The sequence below is a fragment of the Leucoraja erinacea genome, chromosome 9, assembly GCF_028641065.1.
Source record: "Leucoraja erinacea ecotype New England chromosome 9, Leri_hhj_1, whole genome shotgun sequence".
NCBI lineage: Eukaryota > Metazoa > Chordata > Chondrichthyes > Rajiformes > Rajidae > Leucoraja > Leucoraja erinaceus.
Genome location: NC_073385.1, coordinates 13,720,075 through 13,747,363, shown reverse-complemented (window position 1 = coordinate 13,747,363; position 27,289 = coordinate 13,720,075). Strand labels below are relative to the sequence as shown.

At 48.1% G+C, this 27,289-nt stretch overlaps 1 protein-coding gene across 2 annotated transcripts in view; it reads right to left on the bottom strand.

Annotated features, from left to right (window-relative positions):
• Positions 1–27,289, bottom strand: part of adck1 (aarF domain containing kinase 1) — a 453,257-nt gene that overhangs the window by 219,712 nt on the left and 206,256 nt on the right. For both annotated transcript variants that reach the window (XM_055640181.1, XM_055640180.1), the window contains exons 6-7: positions 7,918–8,076; positions 4,356–4,472 (exon numbers count right to left, since the gene is read on the bottom strand). In XM_055640181.1, coding sequence (XP_055496156.1) covers positions 4,356–4,472; positions 7,918–8,076 — 276 coding nt within the window. The remainder of the gene's footprint in view (positions 1–4,355; positions 4,473–7,917; positions 8,077–27,289) is intronic.

Sequence of the window (27,289 nt, the reverse complement as noted above, 5' to 3'; positions counted from 1 at the left end):
TTTTGCCAAACTGGGATGAACAATTTTTGTAGTTCATCCATGCAGTCTTTAAATGTCTTCCATTGCATATCCACCGTCAACCCTTTTAGAATTAATTGCCAGTCAATCTTGGCCAATTCACGTCTCATACCCTCAAAGTTACCTTTCTTTAAGTTCAGAACCATTGTTTCTGAATTAACAATGTCACTCTCCATCCTAATGAAGAACTCAACCATATTATGGTCACTCTTGCCCAAGGGGGCACGTACAACAAGATTGCTAACTAACCCTTCCTCATTACTCAATACCCAGTCTAAAATAGCCTGCTCTCTCGTTGGGTCCTCTACATGTTGATTTAGATAACTATCCCGCATACATTCCAAGGAATCCTCTTCCTCAGCACCCCTGCCAATTTGATTCACCCAATCTATATGTAGATTGAAGTCACCCATTATAACCGTTTTGCCTTTGTCGCACGCATTTCTAATTTCCTGTTTGATACCATCTCCAACTTCACTACTACTGTTAGGTGGCCTGTACACAACACCCACCAGCGTTTTCTGCCCCTTAGTGTTGTGCAGCTCCACCCATACCGATTCCACATCCTCATACATTGTGGATGGTTCACTTGCCTGATTACAGCTGGGAAGAAACAGTTCCTGAATCTGTTGTGTGTGTTTTCAAACATCAATTTGAAGATCTGTGCCGAACATGATGCCAAGTTATACTAATCTCTGCTTGTAAATGATCCATATCTTTCCATTCCCTCCATACTCATGTTCCGATCTAAAAGCCTCTTAAATGTCACTACTTGCTGGCAATGTGTTCCAGGCATCCACCGCCCTCTGTTAACAAACTTGGCCCCCACATTTCATATTTGTAGAGTCTGTAGAAACAGGCCCTTTGGCCCACGCCCATAACTGGCCAACATATTACATCTACTCCACAGCCCCATCTGCCTGTGCTTTGCCCATTTCCCTCTAAACTTGTCCTATCCATGTACCTGTCTAAATGTTTCTTAAACGCTGCGAGTTGCTGCCTCAGCTATGACAGCTCATACCATACACGAACCACCCTTTGTGTGAAAAAGTTACCCCTCGGATTCCTATTAAATCGTTACCCCCTCATCTTAGACCCATGTCCTCTGGTTCTCGATTCCCCTACCCTGGGCAAGAGACTGTGCATCTACCCGACCTATTCCTGTCATGATTTTGTACATTATAAGATCACCCCTCATTCTCCTGTCCTCCATGGAATAGAGACCCAGCCTACTCAACCTCTCCCTGTAGCTCAAGCTCTTTAAACTTTGCCCCTCTTATTTTAAGGCTATTGCCGCTAGACTCCAGGAACAATTGACTGTGGACAACATCTTGGACCAGGCAACTGGAGGAGAGCTTGTGCCCCAGGATCTCAACCCCTCATGCATCAGCTACAATGTTTGAATGTATGGTTCAGTTTAATTTAGTTTGGTTTAGAGATACAGCACGGAAACAGGTCCTTCAGCCCAACGAGTCCGCACCAACCAGCGATCCCCGCAAACTATCCTACACAAAACTGGGGACAATTTTTCATTTATAAATTTATTCCAATCCAATTAAACCTGTACATCTTTGGAGTGTGGGAGGAAACCGAAGATCTCGGGGGAAACCCACGCAGGTCACGGGTCGAATGTACAAACTCTGTACATACAGTACCCGTAGTCAGGATCGGACCCGGGTCACTGGCGCTGTGAGGCAGCAACTCTACCGCTGCACCACCGTGCTGCCCATAAATGTCTTCCTATACTTCCAAAGACACAAACCTCCCGCTCACTGAATCTCTAAATCTCCCTCATTGACCGCTTGGAAAATGAATACATTGATTCATTCTGCTCACCTTTTTTAATTAGGGATACAGCGTGGAATCAGGACATACGGCCCGACGATTCCGCGCCAACCAGCGTTGCCCGTGAATTAACACTATCCCACACACACTAGGGACAATTTACAATTTTACCAAGTCAATTAGTCTTCAAACCCTGTAGGTCTTTGGAATGTGGGAGGAAACCAGAGCTGCTGGAGGAAACCCACGTGGTCACAGGGAGAACGTACAAACTACGTGCAGACAACGCCTGTAGTCAGGAAGGAACCCGGGTCTCTGGAGCTGTGAGGCAGCAACTCTACCGCTGCGCCACCATGATGTTTCAGCGGCGGCGGTATGATGTTTAGTGCAAGATAAAGTCCAGTAAAATCCTATTAAGGATCCTGTGTGATGAGAAGGGACATCATGGGACAACTACAGAATGTCCCCTATTGAATGTATGCTGCACATCACAACCATTTGGTTATTGGTTGTATTGATGAACCAGTAACCAAAACACCTGGACTGAGGGGAGCTGGGGAATTTATATTCAGTTAAAAGGAGATACGGTGGTGCAGCATGAGAGTTGCTGCCTTAACTAGCTCTAGGGACCTGGGTTCGATCCCGACGACGGGTGCTGTCTATAAGGAGTTTGTACGTTCTCCCCGTGACCTGCGGGGATTTTCTCCGAGAACTTCGATTTCCTCCCAAACTCCAAAGACGTCAGGTTGTAGATTAATTGGCTTGGTAAAAATTGTGCTTCGTGTGTGTAGGATAGTGTTAGTGTGTGGGAATCGCTGGTCGGTGCCAGGATCAGTAGGGCCGAAGGGCCTGTTTCCACGTTGCATCTCTCAACTAAACTAAACTAAACAATTAAGTAAACTTAGAACTTTGAAAGCTTTGTATAGCTATTCAACTATGAAAGCTATTCAGTTTGAAGGCAGCTTGTGTTGGGCAATAAAATACTGGCCATGTCAGCAGTGCCTCATTAACTACATTTAAAAAAGATTAGTCAATAATCCCAAAGATAGACACAAAATGCTGGAGCAACTCAGCGGGTCAGGCAGCATCTCTGGAGAGAAGGAATAGGTGACGTTTCAGGTCGGAACCCTTCTTCAGGTTCTTCTATCTTCTGGTTCCGGTTCTGGTTGATAACTGCGCAAACATCTCATCAGTGGCTATCTCTCGCAGGTCGGAGTGGGTAGAGTAGCGATTAAATTTTGAAGTGGGCCTTTTTGACCAAGTTGAGGAGATCTAGTTGCTCAAACCCCTTTTTAAATGACAACATCAAGAGCAGCACGTGTGTTGGGTGGTAACCTATTCCATTCCCTTATCGTCCTTGGGTAAAGAGAATATTAGTAGCAAAGTTTATTGAAATTTAGGGAGTTGATGATGTAGGGACCGTTATTGTGTCTTGTTTCATGGCAGCTGGTGCTGTGGGATGATGGGAGATTTGACGGCGTGATTTTGTGAACCTCCTTGTAAATTGCAACAAGTCTTAGCCTGGTTCTGCGGAGCTCTAGGGTGTCCCATCCGAGAGAAGTCAGCATATTATTCACGCTTGATTTGCACTTGTAGTCATTACATACAAAGCGGGCTGCTCGGCGTTGTACCTTCTCCGGGGTGATCCTTGTTGTTGTTGTTGTTGAAAGGATCCTATACGGCCCCACAATGCTCCAATTTGGGCCTGACCAAGGACTTGTAGGCATTCTCTCTGACGGATGTACTACATGCGAGAAAATTTATTTTGAGTAGGCTGAGAGTTCTATTTGCCTTGTTGGACACTTGACTAATATGCGTCGCCCAACTTATATCTTTGCTTAATTCGACTCCTAGATATGGGTGATGGTGGACAGCAAGCAATGTATGGCTACCCATATTGTATTATGATAAAAAGTGGTTTGATCTTGTGTGAGACATGCATGATATGACATTAGGTTGTAATGAATTACATCTGCCAGGGATTTTCCCCATTAACAGAGAGCATCCAGATCCTTCTGTAAGGACAAGCTGTCTACTGATGTTTTAATCTCTCTATAAATGATGGCATCATCTGCATAGAGTCGAACTCTGGACAAAACTGCATTTGGAATGTCATTGATATACAGTAGGAAGAGCAATGGACCCATGACAGTCCCCTGTGGTACACCTGATGTCACAGACATTTCAATAGACGTCTCTCCCTCCAAGAGAACTCGCTGGGGTCTCCTTGTCAAAAAGATCTCAATCCATTTTAAGAGGTTGCAGTCTATTCCTGCATGGTTGAGCTTGTACAGGAGATGCTTATGGGGAACCTTATCAAAAGCCTCACGGAAGACTAATATAATCAGGTCAGTCTGACCCTTGTTATCGAGTGACCTGTGATCATCGATGAGTCCCACCAGTTGGGTTTCACATGGTCGACCCTGTCTAAAGCCGGTTTAAACCAGCATCTGCAGTTCCTTCTTATATGTCTGCAGTTCCTTTCCTAGGCAACAATCCCATCTGATTGAGTACCCACCCTCCTTCCTCAATGGCGTGAGCTAAGCAATCCTCACCTCATTCACATCGATGCCATTTTGCCTCATGTATTCTCTGTCATTTACTTGTCCTCCGTCGATAAACTCCATGGCCAGGACTCGGCTGGTTGACAGGTCCCAGTGAATTTTAGGCACCTTCGGGGTGAAAACACAAGACACACAAGAGGCTGTTGTCACTGGTGCTACTGAAATAAACGCTTCCAACGTTAATAATCTTAGTCCCACACAAGCCCTTACCCTGAATTACATCCCGGTTAAGGACGGCACAGTGACAGGGCGCCAGAGATCCGGGTTTGATCCTGACTATGGGTGCTGTCTGCACAGTGTTTGCACGTTCTCTCTGTGACCATGTGTGTTTTCTCTGGGTGCTCTGGTTTCCCCACACGTAGGTTTGCAGGTTAGTTGGCTTCTGTAAATTGTCCCTAATGTAGGATAGAACTAGTGTATTGCTGGCCGGCATGGACTCAGTGGGTCGAAGGGCCTGTTTCCATGCTGTATCTCTAAGCTAAACTGGCTGGAGCTGATCATATGAATATATCTCTCCTGCACCATGACAGTTAAGTGCAGATGGATGGTAGACATGTCCGACAGAAGTGGTGTAGCCCTATAGTAAGGTCCTAATGGTATGGAGCCTAAAGAGCCTGTCCCACTTATGCTATTTTTTAGGCGACTACAGGCGACTAGGCTGTCGCCACGTGGTCGCCGGGTGTCGCCTGTACGGTCGCGAGTCGTCTCCTCAGTCGCCCAAAGAGCCGCAGCGGCTTTCTGGTCACCGCTGAATTTTCAACATGTTGACACATTTTCCGAGACAGTCGGCGACAGTGGGTTTGACGCCAATGAGCGTAGCTTGACTTCTCCTAACTCAGGTGCTGCCGTAGTTGTCGCCAGGTTAACGTAGGTTGTCACAGGTGCTGACTTCAGGGCTTTTGTTTTTGTTGTTAAAGTAATGATTCTATTTCAAATTTTCTGACGAAGGGGGGTCCAGTCGCCGGTTTTTCAGTGGTATGAAAGTCGCCTAAAAATAGCCTAAGTGGGACAGGCGCTTAAAGCCAGAGGGCATAGTTTTAAGGTGAGCAGGGGAAAGTTTAAAGCAGTGTGCAGAGCAAGTTTTTTTGCACAGAGAGTGGTTGGGTGCCTGCAACGCACTGCTGGAGGTGGCGGTGGAGGCAAATAGGATAGTGGGATATAAGAGGTTTTTAGGTAGATACAAGGATTATGGAGGGATATAGGTCACATACAGGTGGAGGAGATTAGTTTGACTTGGGATCATGTTCGGCACAGACCTTGTGGACCCAATGGCCTGTTCCTGTGCCGTACGGTTTTGTGTCCAATGCAGATGGAAAGTCTGAGGGATCTGACCTGGTCATGCAAACCGTGATAAGGAAGCAAGTTGCTTCCAACTTGAGTATACAAGGTGGGAGGTCATGTTGCAGTTGTATAAGACGTTGGTGAGACCGCATTTTAGAGTATTGTGTTCAGTTTTGGGCACCATGTTATAGGAAAGATATTTTCAAGCTTGAAAGGGGTCAGAAAAGAGTTACGAGGATGTTGCCAGGACTAGAGGGTGTGGGCTATAATGAGAGGTTGAGTAGGCTGGGTCTCTATTCCATGGAGCGCAGGAGGATGAAGGGTGATCTTATAGAGGTATACAAAATCATGAGCGGAATAGATCGGGTAGATGCACAGAGTCTTTTACCCAGAGTAGGGGAATCGAGGACATAGGTTCAAGGTGATGGGGACAGATTTAATAGGAATCCGAGGGGTACCTTTTTCACACAAAAAGTGGTGGGCATAGGAACAAGCTGCCAGAGGAGGTAGTTGAGGCTGGGACTATGCCATCGCTTAAGAAACAGTTGGACAGGTACATGGATAGGACAGGTTTGGAGGGATATGGACCAAGCGCAGGCAAGTGGGACTAGGGTAGCTTGGACATTGTTGGCCGGTGTGAGCGAGTTGGGCCGAAGGACCTGTTTCCACATTGTATCACTCTATGACTCTAAACTAATAAACTATCCCAGGAATGATTGGGTTAATGCATTTCGTTGTCAGGAATGATTGGGAATTAATGTATGCGAAGCATTTGAAGGCACTGGGCCTGAACTCGCTGGTGTTTAGAAGGATGAGGGGGCTGATCTCATTGAAAATTACTGAACAGTGAAAGCCCTGGACACAGCAAACGTGGAGAGTCTAGGACTAGTTGGAGGGTCTAGGACTAGAGGTCACAGCCTCAGAATAAAAGGACATGCCTTTAGAAAGAAGATGAGGAGGAATTTCTTTAGTCAGAGGGTGGTGAATCTGTGGAATTCATTGCTACAAACGGCTGTGGAGGCCATCAGTGGATATTTTTAAGGCGTTGATGCGTTAATGTTGACAGATTCTGGAATCGGAAGTGGTGGCGATGTGAAACGGCTGCGGTTCGCCTGCAGTCTGTCTGTTTTTACTTTTTTGTGTTGTGTTTTTTGTCTAGTTCAGTTAAATATTTGGTTATTAGGTGGTGTTATGTGTGTGGGGGGGTGAAACAGGGCTTTCTGTCTCTCCCTTCGGGGGAATACGACTTTTTTGTGGTATCCCCTTTCTCTTCCCCCGCCTGCGCTGAGGCCTAATGGCGGAGCTGGCGGCCTCCAACCTGCGACCGACCTCGAGGCTCCTGAGGTAGAGCCAGCCAGGCTGGCCGTCTTCGAGCTGCGGCGACGTTCGGGCAGCGGCACGACTCGGCGCTCCGGTGAGGGCGGACGGCGCGGGGCTGAGACACTCCCGTGTGGGCGGCGCGGCTACCGGCTGGAAGGCGTTCCCGTGAGGGCGGCGCAGCTACCGGCTGGAAGGTGCTCCCGTGGGGGCAGCCCGGTGCGGGGCTGAGACGCTGCTGTGTGGGCGGCCCGGTGCGGGGCGGAGACGGTGCTCCGGTGGCTGAGGCGGCGTTCTGGCGGCGGCGACCTTAATCCGGGGCTCGGTCGCGGGCCAGTGGACGACATCGTCGGGAGTTCGCAGGTCACAGGCTGGTGCCTGTTTTCCGGAGTTCCCATGGCAACAACTGCGTCCGCTGGACTGGAGGGCGGCAGCTTCGAGGCCGCGGAGCTTGAACCGCGGGACTGACTTACCATCGCCAGGGAGGGTATCGCCTCAGCGCAGAGGGAGAAGAGGAGGGAAGAGACAGCAATCCTAAGACTGTTGCCTCCATCACAGTGAGGAGGTGCTTGTTTAACTCACTGTGGTGGATGTTAATTTGTGTTTATTGTGTGTTGTTATTATTACAACACACAAGCAACAAGCAGGCAACAACATTTCGTTCAGACCAAAAGGTCTGAATGACAAATAAAGGATTCAATTCAATTCAATTCAATTAGTATGGATGTCAGGGGTTATGCGGAGAATGAGTTTGAGAGGGAATGATAGATCAGCCATGATTGAATGACGGAGTCGACTTGATGGGTCGAATGGCCTAATTCTGCTCTAAGAACTTATTGACTTATGAAAAGGGAACAGCTGAGGCGTGGCATCTTGGTCGGGCTGGACAGGTTGGGCCAAAGGGCTTGTTTCCGCGCTGTAGGGTTCTATGATGCTGAAAATCTCAAAGTTGTACCTTAAGAAATTGGAAGTGTTTGAACATCTCAGCCACCACCTCCGTGTTGTGTCCTTCTTTCAGGAAGTCCAGCTCTAGCGGCACGTTCTTCTTGGTTTCATCAACCAGCCAGGCAAAGCTGAAGTCGGGGAACAGCCAGGACACACTGTGGACCAGAACCTGTGAACAACAGGCGGCATTACAGGCAGGGTCAGGTCTGGCCTAATCTCCATAGCAACATGGGGCCTCATGGCAAACCTCTACTCCCCCTGCAGTCTATCCAGTACCCCTGTTGACACCATTCCCCTTTACCCCCCTTTGGCACATTTATTCATTTCTTCAAGGAAGTTTTGAATTTGACGAGCTTGATCCCAGGAATGATTGGGTTAATCTATGATGAGGGTTTGACCTGCACACGCCTGAGTTTAGAGTGGAATTCTCTGCCACAGACGGCAGTGGAGGCCAATTCACTGGATGTTTTCAAGAGAGAGTTAGATTTAACTCTTCGGGCCAACTGAATATAGGGATATGGGGGGGAAAAGCAAGAACCAAGGGTCACAGTTTAAGAATGAGGAGTAAGCCATTTAGAATGGAGACGAGGAAATACTTTTTCTCACAGAGAGTGGTGAGTCTGTGGAATTGTCTGCCTCAGAGGGCGGTGGAGGCCGGTTCTCTGGATGCTTTCAAGAGAGAGCTAGATAGGGCTCTTAAAGACAGCGGAGTCAGGGGATATGGGGAGAAGGCAGAAACGGGGTACTGATTGGGGATGATCAGCCATGATCACATTGAATGGCGGTGCTGGCTCGAAGAGCCGAATGACCTACTCCTGCACCTATTGTCTATTGTCTATAACAGGGTAATGATTTTGGATGATCAGCCATGATCATGTTGAATGGCTCGAAGTTCCAACTCCTGCACAAATTTTACTATGTTTCTAAAAGGATGAGGGGGGAGCCACAATTGAAGCATACTGAATAGTGAAAGGCCTGGATAGAGTGGATGTGGAGAGGATGTTTCCACTAATGGGAGAGTCTAGGATCTGAGGCCATAGCCTCAGAATTAAGGGACGTACCTTTAGAAAGATGAGGAGGAATTTGTTTAGTCAGAGGATGGTAAATATGTGGAATTCATTGCCACTGAAGGCTGTGGAGGCCAGGTCAATGGATATTTTTACAGTGGAGATCAACAAATTCTTGGTTAGTGCGGGTGTCAGGGTTAATGGGGAGAAAGCAGGAGAATAGGGTTGAGAGTAGGGTTGCCAACTGTCCCGTATTAGCCGGGACATCCCGTATATTGGGCTAAATTGGTTTGTCCCGTACGGGACCGCCCTTGTCCCGTATTTGACTTCTACTACACGGGTCGAGGGGACTGTCGGGTCTGAGCGCCGCGTCCGGCCCCGCCTCACCCGTCCCAACGTAGTGCAGCCCATGGAGTGCAGCAGCAGCAGCAGCAGCTCGCCCGTGGCCCCGTCGGTCGGCAGCCCGGCCAGCTGTCCGACCTTCGGACCTTCGCTTACCGCCGACACCACCACCACCCCCCTCCTTCTCATGGCCGATCATTGGTTCGTGAGTTGGATGGGGGGCCGGACGTTGCTCGCGATGTTGCCCGGGCCAAAACTCCACAGCTGGCCCGCCGGCTGGGCTTTGTGTGCAGTCCAGCACCTGGGCCAACTCATCATTCACCCAGCCACGGCCGAGTCGGTCAACAAATTGCCGTCGGGAATTTGTCCCGTATTTTGACCTTTTGTCCCTTATTTGGGAGTGAGAAAGTTGGCGACCCTATGTGAGAGGGAAACATAGATCTGCCATAAATGAATGGTGGAGGAGACTTGATGGGCCGAGTGGCCTAAACGGGCTCCTATAACCTATGAACCTTTGAGGGATATGGGCCAAATGCGGGCAAATGGGACTAGCGAAGATGGGCCACCTTAATGGGCATGGACAAGTTGGACTTAAGGGCTTGTCTCCGTGCTGTATCACCCTTTGACTGCGTCACCTTCTCTTTCCTTTGAATACAGAGAGTATGGCCCATCCAACTCATTCTCTTCTCCTTTATTAACACCATTCAGTCTACAACCCACACTGCCATTCTGAACTTCACTGCTGTAAATAATCTTCATTTCAGTGAATAGTCGAACAAGAAGAAAGGGCCTTAAGGGCCTGTCCCACTTGCGTGTCATTTGCGCGTCACGCAGGTGGCGCCCGAAGATTTTGTGAATCCCAAAATCCTGGGATGCCGCGTGTGACCGCGCGTCACCGCCTACGCCACCACGTGTCACCACGCGCCATGTGCCCATCACGACACGTGCGTGATGCGCTAATGATGTCGCATCGTGCATCGTGACACGTAAATGTTGTCACATAAATGACGCGCAGATAACGCCCAAGTGGGACTGGCCCTTTAGAGCACCTTTTCACAATGCATCTATCCACAGAATAATTTGGTAAAGAACATTAAAATCAGTGAATGCAGCAGCAGGAAACCTCTGAGGAATAATGTTTAACAACATTTAGCAGAGTGCATTTATTTTTGCTGTTGCTTAAATTGCATTTTCAGACGTATTTATTGATTTACATGATATGCTGACAAGATGCAGAGCAGAGAGTGAATTCCAGACACAATTGGAATACGTTGCAATGGTGTGCAAGGTAATTTGAGACTGATTTCCAAAAACACAAATCCAGTGGTCACTTTATTTCCCTCAATATTACGAATCTGTTACTCACCACATACATTATTCCATTGAAGCTTAATGTACATTTGACAAACAGCCAAACGTCATGTGACTTGGCATATTCCAGCCTTCCAGACTCAACAATGGACTCAACAAGTTCCAGTTCGCCTACTCTCCTTAACAGCAAGAGGCCTGGATACAGTCGATGTGATGTTTTCACCAGTGTGAGAGTCTAGGATCAGAGGTCATAGCCTTAAGGGCCTGTCCCACTTGGCGATTTTTTTCGGCGGCTGCCGGCGTCATTGACTGACGTATGAGGTTCGTCAAAAGATTTTGAACATTTCAAAACCCAGCGGCGACGTAAAAAAAGTTGAGACATCATCACACCGCGTCGCGTCACGTCACGTCACGTCACGCCATATCACGCCGCGTCACGTCACGTCACGTCACGTCACGTCACGTCACGTCACGTCACGTCACGCCGCATCACGGCGCACATTTTTTGGTTACATCTGTGGTGAGTAACAGATCCGTAATATTGAGGGAAATAAAGTGACCACTGGATCAGTCAATGATGCCGGCAGTCGCTGAAAAAAATCGCCAAGTGGGACAGGCCCTTAAGAATAAAAGAACGTTCCTTTAGGAAGGAGATGTGTCGCGTGTGCGCTAATCTTCTGGTTCCGCCGACCTCATCAAATATTAACGATTAAATGAATATTAAATTATTAAAGTTCATGCAGACAAGATGGCGCCCACCCCAGGCAACTCTTTGTGATCACAGGCTGGTCACAGAAGTGGATCTGCAATCGTGCATTACAATCGCTCCAATCTCCACTCCGACAGATTCACATTATTCCCCTTCTCGTGTACCTCATTGGAGGCCCCGTGACTATCTTTGATCGGAATTTACTGGCTTTACCTTGCACTAAATGTTACTCACGTTATTCCCTTTATATCCTGTATCTGTACACTGTGGACCGCTTGATTGTAACTGCACCCTAGTGGCATAAACATTGAATTCTCCCAATTCCGTTAGCCCTTGCTGTCCTCCTCCCCATTCTCAGCTCTCCCTCAGCCCTATTCGGGCTCCCCCCTTCCTTTTTCCTTTCTTGCTTCTCCTCCCCCCTCCCCCCCTGCTGTCTCCTCCCCCCCCAGCCCCCTCCTCCCTCCCCCCCCCCCCCACCCTCCATCAGTCTGAAGAAGGGTTTCGGCCCAAAACATTGCCTATTTCCTTCGCTCCATAGATGGTGCTGCACCCGCTGAGTTTCTCCGGCACTTTTGTCTACCTTCAATTTTCCAGCATCTGCAGTTCCTTCTTAAACAATTGATTGTAACCATGTTATTGTCTTTCCACTGACTGGTTAGCACACAACACAAGCTCTTCACTGCACCTCGGTACACGTGACAATAAACTAATCTCAAACTAAACCTCAACATCCACCATCTTGCATTCATCAATGCTTGTGGTACCTCCCAAAGGTGATCCTTTATTGCACAAATCTCTGGCTGAGGATCTTATCTGTGACTTGATCTATGTTGAATAACTGAAGGCAGATGATGCTTAACTAAATGTGGTATCAAAGATAAGAATTGGGAGCAAGCAAATTTGCAAGTAACTTCAACAAACTACTGATGGCGGCTTATGGGTCTGTCCCACTTACGCAACTTTTTTCGGCGAGTGCCGGCACCCGTCATAGGTCGTTGCAGGTCGGTGACAATGTTCAACATGTTGAAAATCCAGCGGCGACCTGAACAGGGTACGACTCTTTGGGCGACTACTCACGGCCATACAGGCTTCACCCCGCGACATGTCACCAGGCTGTCGCCTGTATGGTCGTGAGTCGTCTCCTCAGTCGCCCAAAGAGTCGTAGCGTCTTTCTGGTCGCCGTTGGGTTTCCAACATGTTGAATATTTTCGCCGCCCTACAACGAGCTATGATGGGTGCCGGCAGTCGCCGAAAAAGTCGCGTAAGTGGGACAGGCCCATTAGTGTCATTATTTATCATTGGTTGTAAAGAAGAGACCAGTTCTTTTAACAACACCTTGGCACCTTTTCAAGGCAGATGAGAGAAATGATAATGTCACAGGTTTGATTAGAATGCAATAATTATTTAATTGCCGCCCTTTAATGTCAACTCATATGATTCATATTTATTTCATTTTGATCACTAACTGCACAGTGTGTTACTCTACACAAATAAGTATTGCTGTTAAGACCACAGTGATAAATTGTTGCCATAGAGATTATGGAAGACTCTGCCAGCGCATTGATTTGGGGCAATATCTTTTCCTCTAAAAGGTCACGGCTTCATCAATCATTCCTGGCTATTCGGAAATCCAAGAAGGCCAAGATTCACAATCAGTTTTATTGCAATGTGTAATTGTCGACTGCTCCACACATGACCTAGCGAAGGCATTCCCAAGTGGAGCAAAGAGTTGCCTGGCAACGACTTGACTCTGGCCAACAAGGTGGCAACGGCGTGCAGCACGGTGGCGCACCGGAGACACGGGTTCGATCCTGGCCTCAGGTGCTGTCTGTATGGAGTTTGCACGTTGTCCCCATGACCTGTGTGGGTTCTCACTGGGTGCTCCGATTTCCTCCCACACTACAAAGACGTGCAGGTTTGTAGGTTAATTGGCTTTGGTAAAAAGTGTAAAATTGTCCCCAGTTTGTGTAGGACATGTGTTAGTGTTCGGGGATGGCTGATCGGCATGGACTCGGTGGGCCGGTGGCCTGTTTCCACGCTGTATCATTCAACTACATTTCACCCAGGTGGGAGATGTAATGAATTCTACAGATTCACCACCCTCTGACTAAAGAAATTCCACCTCATCTCCTTTCTAAAGGTACGTCCCATGTTGACCCATCTAAACTAGTCCCATTTGCCTGCGTTGGTCCATATTCCTCCAAACCAACCTACTCCTATCCTTTCCTATCCATGCACCTATCCAGATGCAAATTGATTGTGTCACATGTAACGTAGTCCTAATGGTTACTTGCAAAATAGAAGGAATATTAAGTTGTTATGGACACCTTTTATCTATTGAAACCAATAGTGTCATCTACCTGCTTTGATTAGATCAAACATACCAAGGCACTTTTGCAGGTAAAGTACCTGTTTGTTTCGATTGATGGAAAACAGGGCCTTCGGATATTAAACATTGCTGGTGCTTCTGAAGTGGCCACTTTTACTTTGGCAAAACCAGCATTGGACTTGCCGATCGTTTTGCCGAACACTGGCGCTCAAGCTGCCAAGGTCTGCTAAAGTCACCAGGCCAGCGATCGCAGCACTCCTCTCTGGCGACCCCCGGCAAGGGTTCACCTGCTCCGCGATGGAAAGTCCACGCTGTGCCCGCTGCCGATGTTCCGGGCCCGACTCTGGGAAAGGCCACTACAATCCATGGTGTTAGGCCGTGAGGGAGGCGACATGGAAATCCGTGGAGGCGGCCAAAAGCAGTTTCCCCCTTACCTCTCCCCCCGACCCCCCACATAAGACATGTCAAGTCACCCAAACTAACACTAGACACACCAAAAAAACAAAAAAAGTAGAAATAACGAACAATCTGCTGGCAGGGCAGCCGTCTTGCAGCGCCCCCACCGACTTACACATCAGCTTCAATGTTCCACACCACCAGATTCAATGTGATCATGGCTGATCATCCCCAATCAGTACCCCGTTCCTGCCTTCTTCCCATATTCCCTGACTGTTATCTTTACGAGCCCTATCTAGCACTCTCTTGAAAGTCTCCAGAGAACCGGCCTCCACCGCCCTCTGAGGCAGAGAATTCCACAGCGTGCTACCCAGTCAGTGGAAAGACAATACATGATTACAATCGAGCCATTCACAGTGTATAGATACATGATAAGGGAATAACGTTTAGTGCAAGGTAAAGCCAGTAATTTTCTTAATGTTGGAAAATATCAGCCATGAATCAATCACGATCACACAATCATACTTTATTAGCCAAGTATTTTTTGCAACAAACGAGGAATTTCATTTGCCATCAGTCATACAAATAAAAAGCAACGGAACACAAAGAACAAGTTTTAGCATAAACATCCACCACAGTGACTCCTCCACATTCCTCACTGTGATGGAAGGCGAAGAAAAGTTCAATCTCGTTTGCTGTACTTAATGGCAGAACAAGGACAATGGGCCATAACATTTACTGCTACTTCTATTTCTTTTGTTCGAAACAACTAACTTATCAAGGAGTTGCTCCAGCACAGTTACTCCACCTTTTTGTGTCTGTCTTCCAAATTAGAGGCATGAAACATGTTCCAGATGTTGGGGGAGTGCAGAACCAGGGGCCACAGTTTAAGAATAAGGAGGAAGCCATTTAGAACGGAGACGATGAAACACTTTTTCTCACACAGGGTGGTGAGTGTGGAATTCTCTGCCTCAGAGGGAGGTGGAGGCAGGTTCTCTGGATGCTTTCAAGAGAGAGCTAGATAGGGCTCTTAAAGATAGCGGAGTCAGGGGATATGGGGTGAAGGCAGGAACTGGGTACTGATTGTGGATGATCAGCCATGATCACTTTGAATGGCGGTGCTGGCTCGAAGGGCTGAATGGCCTACTCCTTCAACTATTGTCTATTGTCGTCGTTTGTCTAGACACAAGACACACGTAGGTAGATACAAAATGCTGGAGTAACTCAACGGGTGAGGCAGCATCGCTGGAGAGAAGGAATGGGCGACGTTTCAGGTCGAGACCCTTCTTCAGATTTCAAACATCGCCCATTCCTTCTCTTCAGAGATGCTGACTCACCCGCTGATTTACTCCAGCATTTTGTGTCTACCTTCAATTTAAACATATGGCGACTGTCATATGTTGATAGATTGGAGCGGCTGGGCTTGTATACTCTGGAATTTAGGATGAGAGGGGATGTTATTGAAACATATAAGATTATTATGAGTTTGGACACACTAGAGGCAGGAAACATGTTCCCGATGTTGGGGGAGTCCAGAACCAGGGGCCACAGTTTGTGAGTAAGCGGTAAGCCATCTAGAACGGAGATGAGGAAAAACTTTTTCACACACAGAGTTGTGAGTCTGTGGAATTCTCTGCCTTCTCTGAGGGCAGTGGAGGCTGGTTCACTGGATGCTTTCAAGAGAGAGTTTGATAGAGCTCTTAGGGATAGTGGAGAAGGGATATGGAGAGAAGGCGGCAACTGGGTACTGATTGGGGATGATCAGCCATGATCACATTGAATGGTGGTGCTGGCACGAAGGGCCGAATGGCCTACTCATAGAAACATAGAAACATAGAAAATAGGTGCAGGAATAGGCCATTCGGCCCTTTCAGCCTGCACCGCCATTCGATATGATCATGGCTGATCATCCAACTCAGTATCCCAGTACTCCTGCACCTTTTGTCTATTGTCTAAACCAGCATCTGCAGTTGTTTCTTACACATATATTATGAAGGAGTTACTCCAGCTGTGTCTGTCTACTAACTTCTGAGGGAGGTGCTACCAGGTTGAATTCCAGTCCTTTCTTCTCTCCGCTTCAGTGAATTACACACGGGATTTGGAGATTTTCCTTCAGAAGTGCGATCTTCATGGGAGGAATTAAAAACCACCACGACACAGGCTTTGAATCATGCAAGCTCTGTAAAACTGCCAGAGTACAAAGACTCAACTCACCGAGTGGCAGTCTGAAGACTGCACTGATTTATCTCTGTCTCCTGCACACCGTTTTAGAAATTTAGCATTTTAAACATATGTTTCAATAAAAATCCAATTTCTTGACATCCCAAGGCATTTTTTAAAAATACTTTTGCAACCAACTGGTTTGGGAATACTGTTTAAATGTTGGGAAGGTATTACAAAAAATAAATGTATTCTCCATCACAAAAGGCCCAACAGTTCCTTGTGAAACAGTGCATGTGCTCAAGCTGGTAAACGATCAACAAAGTGACTATCATAAAGAAGCAACAGTGATTCCTGGGCCAAAGAGGGTGAGAGGGCGGGAAGTGGTAAAGGGTAATTGAACAGTTAATTGTAACCACTAGAAGCAAGGAACTGCAGATGCTGGTTTATACCAAAGATAGACACAAAAAAGTGCCGGAGTAATTCAGGCAGCGTCTCTGGCGAAAAAGGATGGTGGCGTTTTGGGATCGGGACCCTTCTTGAAGTCTGAAGAACGGTCCCGACCCGAAACGTCACCCATCCTTTTTCGCCAGAGACGCTGCCTGATCCGCTGTGCTACTCCAGCACTTTTAGACAATTACTATGTGACTTGTACTCTTTATCTACATAATCTGAATAGATGTAAATTGGGGCAGAGGAACGTGTCTTCAAATCAAACCATTTTATTTATAAAGCACTTTTCACAATATCTCCAGACACAACTTATAACCGGTGACATCTCTTGTCTGGAAATTCATGGAACCATATTTTGATAATAGTTTGCATGCCTGAAGAAGGGTCCTGATCCATACTTATTCGACCATAAAGGCGCTGGAGGCTTTACCCCAGTTCACCCTCCCACCCAGTTCACTTTAGTTTATTGTCACGTGTACCGAGGTACAGTGAAAAACTTTTGTTGCGTGCTAACCAGTCAGCGGGCCGACTATACATGATTACAATCAAGCCATTTACTGTACGTACACATGCTCAGGGAATAAATGTTGGCGTAGGAAGACATTTAAAAGTGTGGAGCGATTGTAATATGTGATTTAAGATCTGTTCTCTCTGTTTGCACACAGAGAGTTGTGAATCTGTGGAATTCTCTGCCACAGAAGGCAGTGAAGGCCAATTCACCTAATATTTTCAAGAGAGATTTAGATACGGCTCTTCGGGCTAATGGAATCAAGGGATATGGGGAGAAAGCTAGGAGCGGAATACTAATTTTGGTTGATCAGCCATGATCATATTGGTTGGTGGTGCTGGCACGAAGGGCCGAATGGCTTCCTCCTGCACCTATTTTCCATGTTTCTATGTTTCCGCGGCAAGCACGCAAATAGTCGCCCGGCTTGGGTGCCATCTTGGTATTTCCAGCCCACTGCTCGTGTCTGACATCTCCAGCGGCTTCCTCCAGGTTCCGCGGTCCGCCGAGCCTTCAGACAGGTTCCACGTCCGTTGAGCGCTTGGGTCTTCCGGGCGTGCACCCTGGCCATGGCCGCTCGGGAAGCCCCCAACCTGAAAGTTGGCTTGGGTTGCGTGGATCAAAGGGCCTTTTTTCGGCACCGTATGACCTGATCTAAGGGTTAGAAGAAAGGGTCTCGACCCGAAAGGTCGGCCATTCCTTCTCTCCAGAGATGCTGCCTGTCCCGCTGAGTTACTCCAGCTTTTTGTGTCTATCTTCGGTTTAAACCTGCGTCGACAATAGACAATAGACAATAGACAATAGGTGCAGGTGTAGGCCATTTGGCTCTTCGAGGCAGCACCGCCATTCAATGTGATCATGGCTGATCATCCCCAATCAGTGCCCCCGTTCCTGCCTTCTCCCCATATCCCCTGACTCCGCTATCTTTTAGAGCCCTATCTAGCTCTCTCTTGAAAGCATCCAGAGAAGTCTGCAGCTCCTTCTGTCACACCTGATCTAAGGTCATGGCCCCTATAAGGCACAAAGACCAGCATCGAACAAATAGACTGAACAACCCACCTCTGGGCTTTTTCGTACGACAGCAAGGAGGAGTAAATAAGACAAGGCGGAGGACAATTATGCTGCCAGCAATTGGGTTTGATTTGATATAATTACATTTTCAATTTGAACTCAAGTGCAGTTACAAGGTGCAGAAGCAGCTGTCTAGAGTTACTGCACAGGCCCAACAGTAAATTCTCGGCTGAAATGATCCAGGACAATTAGCAAGCTTCCTATTTGCAAAAGATGACAAAATTATCACGATAAATTGCTCTTTCACACCGGGCAAATTCAAATTATTGCGCGAACAAATGGAACAGAATTTAATTAAAACCTGTCAGTGAACAGAGCTGTGGAGAAACAGAACACACAAAAAACTTCTCATGTAATAAATATCTCCATAATATTTACTGAACAATAAAAAGGTTTGGATTATAACCAGCGTGAGGTAGAGCCATTAGATCACGCTGGTTAATGGTGCCTAACGCTGAGTTTAGTTTAGTTTAGAGATACAGCACGGAAACAGGAGTCTGCCCCGACCAGCGATACCCGCACACTAACACTATCCTACACACACGAGGGACAATTTACAATTTTTACCGAAGCCAATTAACCAACAAACCTGTACGTCTTTGGAGTGTGGGAGCATACTGGAGTTCCCGGAGAAAACCCACGCGGTCATGGGGAGAAGGTACAAACTCCTTACAGACAGCACCCGTAGTCAGGATTGAACCTGGATATCTGGTGCTGTAAGGCAGCAGATCTACCACTGCGTCACTGTGCTGTCCTTACTTGCCTGAATCAGGGGACCTGGGTTCAAGTCTAATGACTAGAATGCACAGTGCAGAGGGAGTGTTGCATTGTTGCAATTCATTTTTGCAATTTATTCGGCAAGGACTCGGTCGGCCGAAGGGCCTGTTTCCGCGTTGTATCTCTAATGTCTAATGTCTAAACTAAGGGGCCTGTCCCACTTCGGTGATTTTTTTTAGGCGACTGCCGGCGACTGTCATAGTGGTAGCAGGTCGCCGATAAAACGGAGACTGGACTCCCTTACGACAATGTCTACAACAAGCTACAACAACCTGCCACCTAGTCGACGTCAAGCTACAGCAAGCTACCGACAACCGGCGACCCATTAGGACGTCCACCTATGGCCACAACTACGACAACCTATGACCACACCTACGACAACCTACGGCCACACAGGTGACAACCAGCCACAACTGAAGTCAACCTACGTCCACTCGCGACAAGCTACGACAAGCAACGACCCTGTCGATGACAACTGGAGACAATTCAGTCGCCGGTACCTGTCACCGGTTGACGTAGGTTGATGTAGGTAGTCGCCAATGGAATTCACCGACGTCAGCACCCGGCGACAACATACGTCACCTGGCGACAACCTACGTCAGCATCTACGTCAGGAGGTCAAGCCACGCTCATTGGCATCAACTCACTGTCGCCGAAATTTTTTGAACATGTTGAAAATCCAGCGGCGACCAGAAAGAGACGCTACGACTCTTTGGGCGACTGAGGAGACAACTCACGACCATACAGGTGACATCCCGGCGACCATTGTGGTGACGGCCTACTCGCCTGTATTTGCCTAAAAAATAGCCTAAGTGGGACAGGCCCTTAAACTAAAGTGTCAGCTGTAGCTCGGGGAATTGAACTAACCATTTTGGGGCATGGATATTCTTCCTTGATTACATATTTGAAAACTACACTGTGGATCATTTGAACATTGTGTTCCAATTTTACATCTGAGCTCCATCAAAGTTCATTAACATTTAGTCAGTGACTTTCCAACTCAATTCACAGCGATTGACTTGGCAATCGTGCTTCCCAAGGTCATCTAAGACATTGGGTCGGCGTGGGTACGGACAAGAGGGACTGAGTACTCAGTCTCCCCCTCAATGTCCATTCACACTTCCAGCCCGTGACAGGAGGAAGTCACAGTAATGGCACGTAAACCAACCTGCCTTCCATTGACTCCATCTGCACCTCACGCTGCCTCGGCAAGGCCAACAGCATAATCCAGGACTGGTCGCACCCTGGCCACTCCCTCTTCTCCCCACTCCCATCGGGCAAAAGGTATAGAAGTGTGAAAACGCACACCTCCATATTCAGGGACAGTTTCGTCCCAGCTGGGGTCAAGGAAAGGGCGTTCACGTCGCGGCCCTGTTTCCACCAATCTTTCCACCACCACACACAAGAAGCACAAGAAGCAAGAAGACAGACACCATTGTGTGCAGATGCCGAGATGTGTGTTCAGCTCTGGCTGAACAACTTCTAATCTTGTGTGTGGACACGATAAGAAGATCAGGCAGCTGAACCATCCTACCGCAACCAGAGAGCAGTGTTGAACTACTATCTACCTCATTGACGGCCATCGAACTATCTTTGATTGGAGTTTACTGGACTTTATCTTGCACTAAACGTTATTCACGCTATTCCTGTCTGGATATCTCTGGATAGCTGGATTGTAATCATGTGTTGTCTTTCCGCTGACTGGATAGCAGGCAACGAAAGCTTTTCACTGTACCTCGGTAAACTAGATTAACCGCGTAACTGCGACCCCTGGTCTCTCCGTTCGACAACATTCCTCAGGACCTTATTGTGGAAGTGCAGCCTTGGTTTGCCCAACCAAAGGGTGTGGTGGAGACTGATCCGAGAGTGAGGTCGAAGAGGCTTCTGTATAGTCAGTGGATATGCAGGGAATGGAGGGATGTGGATCAAACCCAACTCCTCTCCAACAACCAGGCTTAGTTTAGTTTAGTTTAGTTTAGAGATACAGCGCGGAAACAGGCCCTTTGGCCCGCTGGGTCTGCGCTGACCAGTGAACCCCGCATATTAACAATATCCTACACACACTATGTACAGTGTGTAGACCAAGCCAATTTACCTACAAACCTGTACGTCTTCGGAGTGTGGTAGGAAACCGAAGATCTCGGAGGAAACCCACGCAGGTCACTGGGAGAATGTACAAACTCCGTGCAGACAGCGCCAGTCGTCGGGATCGAACCCGGGTCTCCGGTGCTGCAGGCGCTATCAGGCAGCAACTCTACCGCTGTGCCACTGTACCCCCTTTTTGAGAGAGGATGCTGTCTCTTCGTGAAGATGGCCAGGAAAAGAAAGTGAAAACTGTGGGTTCCAGTGTGTAGGAAGGAACTGCAGATGCTGGTTTACACCGAAGATAGACACAACATGCTGGAGTAAGTCAGCGGGACAGGCAGCATCTCTGGATAGAAGGAACGGGTGACGTTTCGGGGTCGCGACCCTTCTTCAGACCCATCCCTTCTCTCCAGAGATGCTGCCTGTCCCGCTGAGTTACTCCAGCATCTTGTGTCTACCTTCTGTGGGTCTCCGGTCATTGGTTTGCCTGGCACCCCCTCACCACCGCCCAGCACAGGCCTGCAGTGTGAAAGGTAGGCTTTCAAGGACGTGGCTGGAGCAGGAATGAACTCGCTTTGCCATCAGTGGCCGCGGGCCAATGTGTGCGCTCTGCGAAGGTGCTGCTGCTGCCGAGCGCTGCTGTGTTGCTGCAGCAACTATCTCCACACACATCAGCCTGGTGCGTGAAGGCTGAGCAGAGCAGGAACACGAGCTTCTCACTCGTCTCACTGGGGGAGTTTCAGCTGTTTCAGCACAAGAAGTGAGAAGACCTGTTTCCTTTATCATTATTATCATTAATTTCTTTGCATATCTTTCGTTCATTTCTTCTACATCTCTCCACATCACCGTCTATATCTGCCGTTTCCCTTTCCCCTCACACTCAGTCCCGATGCCGGAGTTTCGATCATCCCGACGAGAGGGCCTGGTCATCAGACCGTCGGCAACGGCAAGTGCGGAGGGTTCAAGGCCCCGACCGCGGGTGAACAAAGAGGAAGTTGACTGAATTTTATTGCCTTCCATCACAGTGAGGAATGTGGATTCCACTGTGGCGGATGTTTATGTTAAATTTATATTATGCGTGTAATGTGTTCTTTTCACTTAGTATGGCTGTATGGTAACTCCAATTTCACTGTACCTTAGTTGGTTAAGTGACAATAATGCAAACTTGAGCTTGAACTTGAAGAAGGGTCTCGACCCGAAACGTCACCTATTCCTTTTCTCCAGAGATGCTGTCTGACCCGCTGAGTTACTCCAGCTTTAAGAAGAGGATGTAGCCAGGACTTGAGGGCCTGAACTATACAGAGTGTTTGAGCAGGCTGGGACTCTATTCCTTTGAGCGCAGGAGGATGAGGGGTGATCTTATACTGGTGTAAAAAATCATGAGAGGAATAGAACAGGTGAACGCACAGAGTCTCTTGCCCAGAGTAAGGGAATCAAGAACCAGAGGACATAGGTTTAAGGTGAGGTGGGGAAATTATTTAATAGGAACCTGAGGGATACCTTTTCACACAAAGAGTGGTGGGTGTATGGAACGAGCTGCCAGAGGAGGTAGTTGAGGCGGGTACTATCGCAACGTTTAAAAAACATTTAGACAGCTACCTGGAGAGGATAGGTTTAGAAGCATATGGGCCAAATGCAGGCTGGAGGGCGTTGGGCCAAAGTTTCCGCACTGTTGACTATGATTCAATAAAAGAGAGAGAGTGAGACGGAGAGGGAAAGCACCACAACTGGGCCCCATAGCTGAGCAGGGATGTGCCGGCCGGCATTGGGGAGGGTCCGGAGAAGGTTTGCGAGAACGATCGTCTCTGGTCGAAAGAGTCTGGTCTCCAGCCCATTCTATCAGTCCCTGTAAAGTCCACAATGAGAATCCTCCAGGCATGATGTTCCCGAGGCATCGTCAGGGATACCACAGAAACAGGCCCTTCAGCCCATCAAGACTGTCCTGACCATCAACCATTCATTTACACTAATAATATCCTTATCCAACTTATTCCTCCACACGCTCCCATCAACTGCCCCCAGAGTCTACCACTCAGATACACACTAAAGGCAATTTGCAGTGGCCATTTAACCTAAGAGTGGCACAGTAGAGACAGTGCCAGTCTGACATGGACGGAAATCACTTTAAAAACATGGGGGGGACACAAAGAGAGAGGGCATAGAGGGGAGAGAGAGAGGGCAGAGAGGAACGATGGCACGTTACAACGCACCGCCGACCCATTCTGACCGCCACCGAACACCGCCCTCCCCCCCAACCTTGCACCCTTCTTCACGGCGGCCCTGACAATTCGAGGTAACAACACTAAGAGCAGCTCCGGGCCACCGTGCTCCCCGACTCCAAACGGCGCGACGCCTAACTGACACACGCTGCGTCCTGCGCGGTGCTTTCTGCGGGCCGGATAAAATCTCGTGGCGGGCCGGATGTGGCCCGCGGGCCACAGTTTAGAGACCACTGATGTACGCTGGCTTAATTAGGAAGCGTGTAACGCTAGCTTCCTTCCATGGAGGGTGGGAGCACTTGGGGGGGGGGGGGGGGGGGGGCGGAGAGAGTAGGCCTGTTACGTTTCGACATGCAAGGAAACATGGGGGGGATTGTCTCCCACCTCTCAAAACATGGGGGACACACGTGTCCCCCCCATACTCCCTCACCCGCCCCCCCCCCCCCCCCCCCCCCCCCCCCGGATTTCCACCCCGCCCGGTTTCATCCTGACCTCTATGTTGTCATGGAGTCTATGGGACATTTGTACGTCATGGAGTCTGTGTGCAGTTTGTACATTCTCTCCGTGACCACGTGGGTTTCCTCCAGGTGCTCCGGTTTCCTCCCACATCCAAAAGACATGTGGGTTAATTGGCCTCTAATGTATAGAGAAGGGATGAGAAAATGGCATAACGTGGAACTCGTGAGAACGGGTGATCGATGATCGGCATGGACTTAGTGGGCTGAAGGGCCTGTTTCCATGCTGTATCTCTGAACTAAACCAAAATAATCACCCTATCAATTACCCTTTTCCCACCTCCAGTCCCGCCTCCCCCACCCACTTTCAGGCTGAAAAATGGTTCTGATCTAAAACATCACCCATCTTTTTTCTCCAGAGATGATGCCTGATCCTCCGAGTTACTCCAGCATTTTGTGTCTATCTTCGGTGTAAACCAACACCTGCAGTTCCTTCCGACACATCCCATCAACCAGAATGACTTTGGCATTTGGGGGGGAAAAAAACGGAGCACCCAGAGGAAACCCATGCAGTCACTCCCTCTCATTCCAACTCTCTCTTGATTCTCCTGACCTTGATCAGTGCGGGTGTCAGGGGTTATAGGGAGAAGGGATGAGAATGGGGTTGAGAGGGAAAGATTGAATGGAGGAGTAGACTTGATGGGCCGAGTGTCCTCATTCTGCTCCTAGGCCTCTATCTCTCTTTCTCCCTCGCTCCCTCTCTCTCCGTCTCTCACTCTCCGTCCCTCTCTCTCCGTCTCTTTCTCTCCGTCTCTCTCTCCGTCTCTCTCTCTCTCCCTATCTCCATCTGTCTCGCTCTGACTCACTCTGTCTGTCGCTGTCTGTCTATCTTACTGTCTTTCCGACCCTCTCTCCGTCCTCCTCCAGATCTGTCTCTCTGTCTGTCTCTCTAAAAGGGATTACAGTAATGAGACACACTCCTTAACCATGCTCAGACAGTCAAATATAAATAGTCGTGTTCTCATTTTGCTTCAGCAGATAATTATTTTTTTAGACATATTTTACTGTTCATACAGCTGCCGGTCTTTGACAAGCTAATTAATTTTAACACCGTGTGCTCCGTGTGTGTGTGTGCTGTGCTCCTTGTGTGTGTGCTGTGCTCTCATCGTGAGAACCGACCATTGGAACCAGTTGTAGCATGCCCCTTACAACTCTCACCAACTTCTACAGATGCACCACAGAAAGCATTTTATCAGGATGCATCACAGCTCCGTCCAGGGCCGCAAGAAATCACAGTGAATTGTGGACGCAGCCCAGACCATCACACAAACCAACCAACCTCCCTTCCATTGACTCCGTTTATAATTCACGCTGCCTCGGCAAGGCCAGCAGCACAATCAAGGACAAGTTGCACCCTGGCCACTCCCTCTTCTCCCCTCTCCCATTAGGAAGTGTAAAAACACACACCTCCAGATTCAGGGACAGTTTCTTCCCAGCTGTTACCAGGCAACTTAATCATCCTACCACAACCAGAGAGCGGTCCTGAACTACTATCTACCTCTTTGATGACCCTCGGACTATCCATGATCGGAATTTACTGGTTTTTCCTTGCATTAAACGTTATTCCAATATCGTGTATCTATATATTGTAAATAGCTCGATTGTAATCATGCATTGTCTTTCCGCTGGCTGGTTAGCACGCAACAAAAGCTTTTCACTGTACCTCAGTACACGTGACAATAAACGAAAATGAAACTGAAACTGAGAACCAGCTTCACGTTTCTCCACGCGTTGTGCGTATCCTACTGCTTGGGTTCCTGGCAGTCCATTTAACTGGGTCCTCAAAGTATGTTTCAAGATGAAACGTCTCCTCCGATAGATGGTCTTATGTTGCAGCTCAGTCAGTATGATGCGCTGAGAAGGTTGTTGGCTGCAACCTTCCCCCCATTGATGAACTGTACACTGCAAGGGCCAGGAAGCGAGCGGGTAAGATCATCTCTGACCCCTCTCACCCTGGCCACAAACTCTTTGAATCACTTCCCTCTGGAAGGCGACTCCGCACTGTCAAAGCTGCCACAGCCAGACATAAAAACAGCTTTTTATCCAAAAGCTGTAGCTCTACTCAATAACCAAAAATCTGTAGCCTCCTTTTGCTCTGGTATTTTTTATTTCATTCACATGTTTAAACTGTAATGTTTTATTCTTAATGTTTTAATGTTTTATGTTTTATTCTTAACTGTGTGTCGTGTTGTTACTTGCGAGCGGAGCACCAAAGCAAATTCCTTGTATGTGCACATACTTGACCAATAAACTTAGTCATTCATTCATTCAATCATTCATTCATTCATTCAATCAATCATTCATCCATTCATTCATTCATTCATTCGTGCATTCATTCATTCACATGGATTAGAAACAGGAGTGAACAGAACTAATCTAACAGTAACCTGAACTTCACATTACCCTCAGTAACATCCCGTTACCTTTCACCATAATTCATCATGTATGGATGGGACAGGTTTGGAAGGATATGGGTCAAACACATATGTGGAACTTGTGTGGCTAGGGTGGTGAGTGCCCGGAACATGCAGCTGGGTTTGGAGGTTGAGGCAGATATGATAGTGATATTTATGAGGCTTTTGGATCGGCACATGGATGTGCAGGGAATGGAGGGGTGTGGATTATACACAGTAGATAAGAGATGGTGTCTGGGAAGGAACTGCAGATGCTAGTTCCACTGTATCCCTTCGTTATCACCACTTCCCGAACCAACAATGGACCATTGTGGGCTCCACCCTTCCATGGGCTCCACCCTTCCACCCATCTATAACTGGGCCTGATTTGCCTAACCCGCTGATTTAGTCCAGCACTGTGTCCCTCTTAGATAAGAGATTGTCTCGGCATCATGTTCGGCACAGACAGTGTGAGCTGAAGGGCCTGTTCTAATGCTGTACCGTTCTATGTTCTATGCTTTATGTTCTACACCGTGACAAATTGAGCCTAGCTTAACAAAAGTTACAGATGAAAACCCTATTTTAGTCAGTTATTCCATAGTTTCTGGTCTCAGCTGACTGAATCAAGTCTCCTTTCTCTCATTGAAACTACATTTGGCTGTGGTCCGTTGCTTCAACAGAGTACCAAGTGTCCTGCCCCGCATGTGGCTTTACTGGGTTGTTATACCGGCTGACCCACGTCCGATGGCCTTTTCTCTTGAGCAAAAAAGTTAACTGTTGGGAGAACTCAGGGGGTCAGGCAGCATATATGGAGGCACGAAGAGATGGTCAACATTTTGGGTTCAGACTCGGCATCAAGACGGGACAGGACAGGATCCTGTGCTGCTGCAGGGTCCCCGCCTGAAACTATGACCCTCTTTGCATCCACAGATGCTGCCTGACCCGCTGAGTTTCAACAGTAGCTTATTTTTTGCTCCAGTCTCCAGCATCTGCAATCTTTCGTGCTGCCCCCTCTTCCACCTTGAGCCTTAATGGACAGGGAAAGGTTTTGAGGGGTGGGACAGTGGCGCATCGATAGAGTCACTGATTCACAGCGCCAGGGACCCGGGT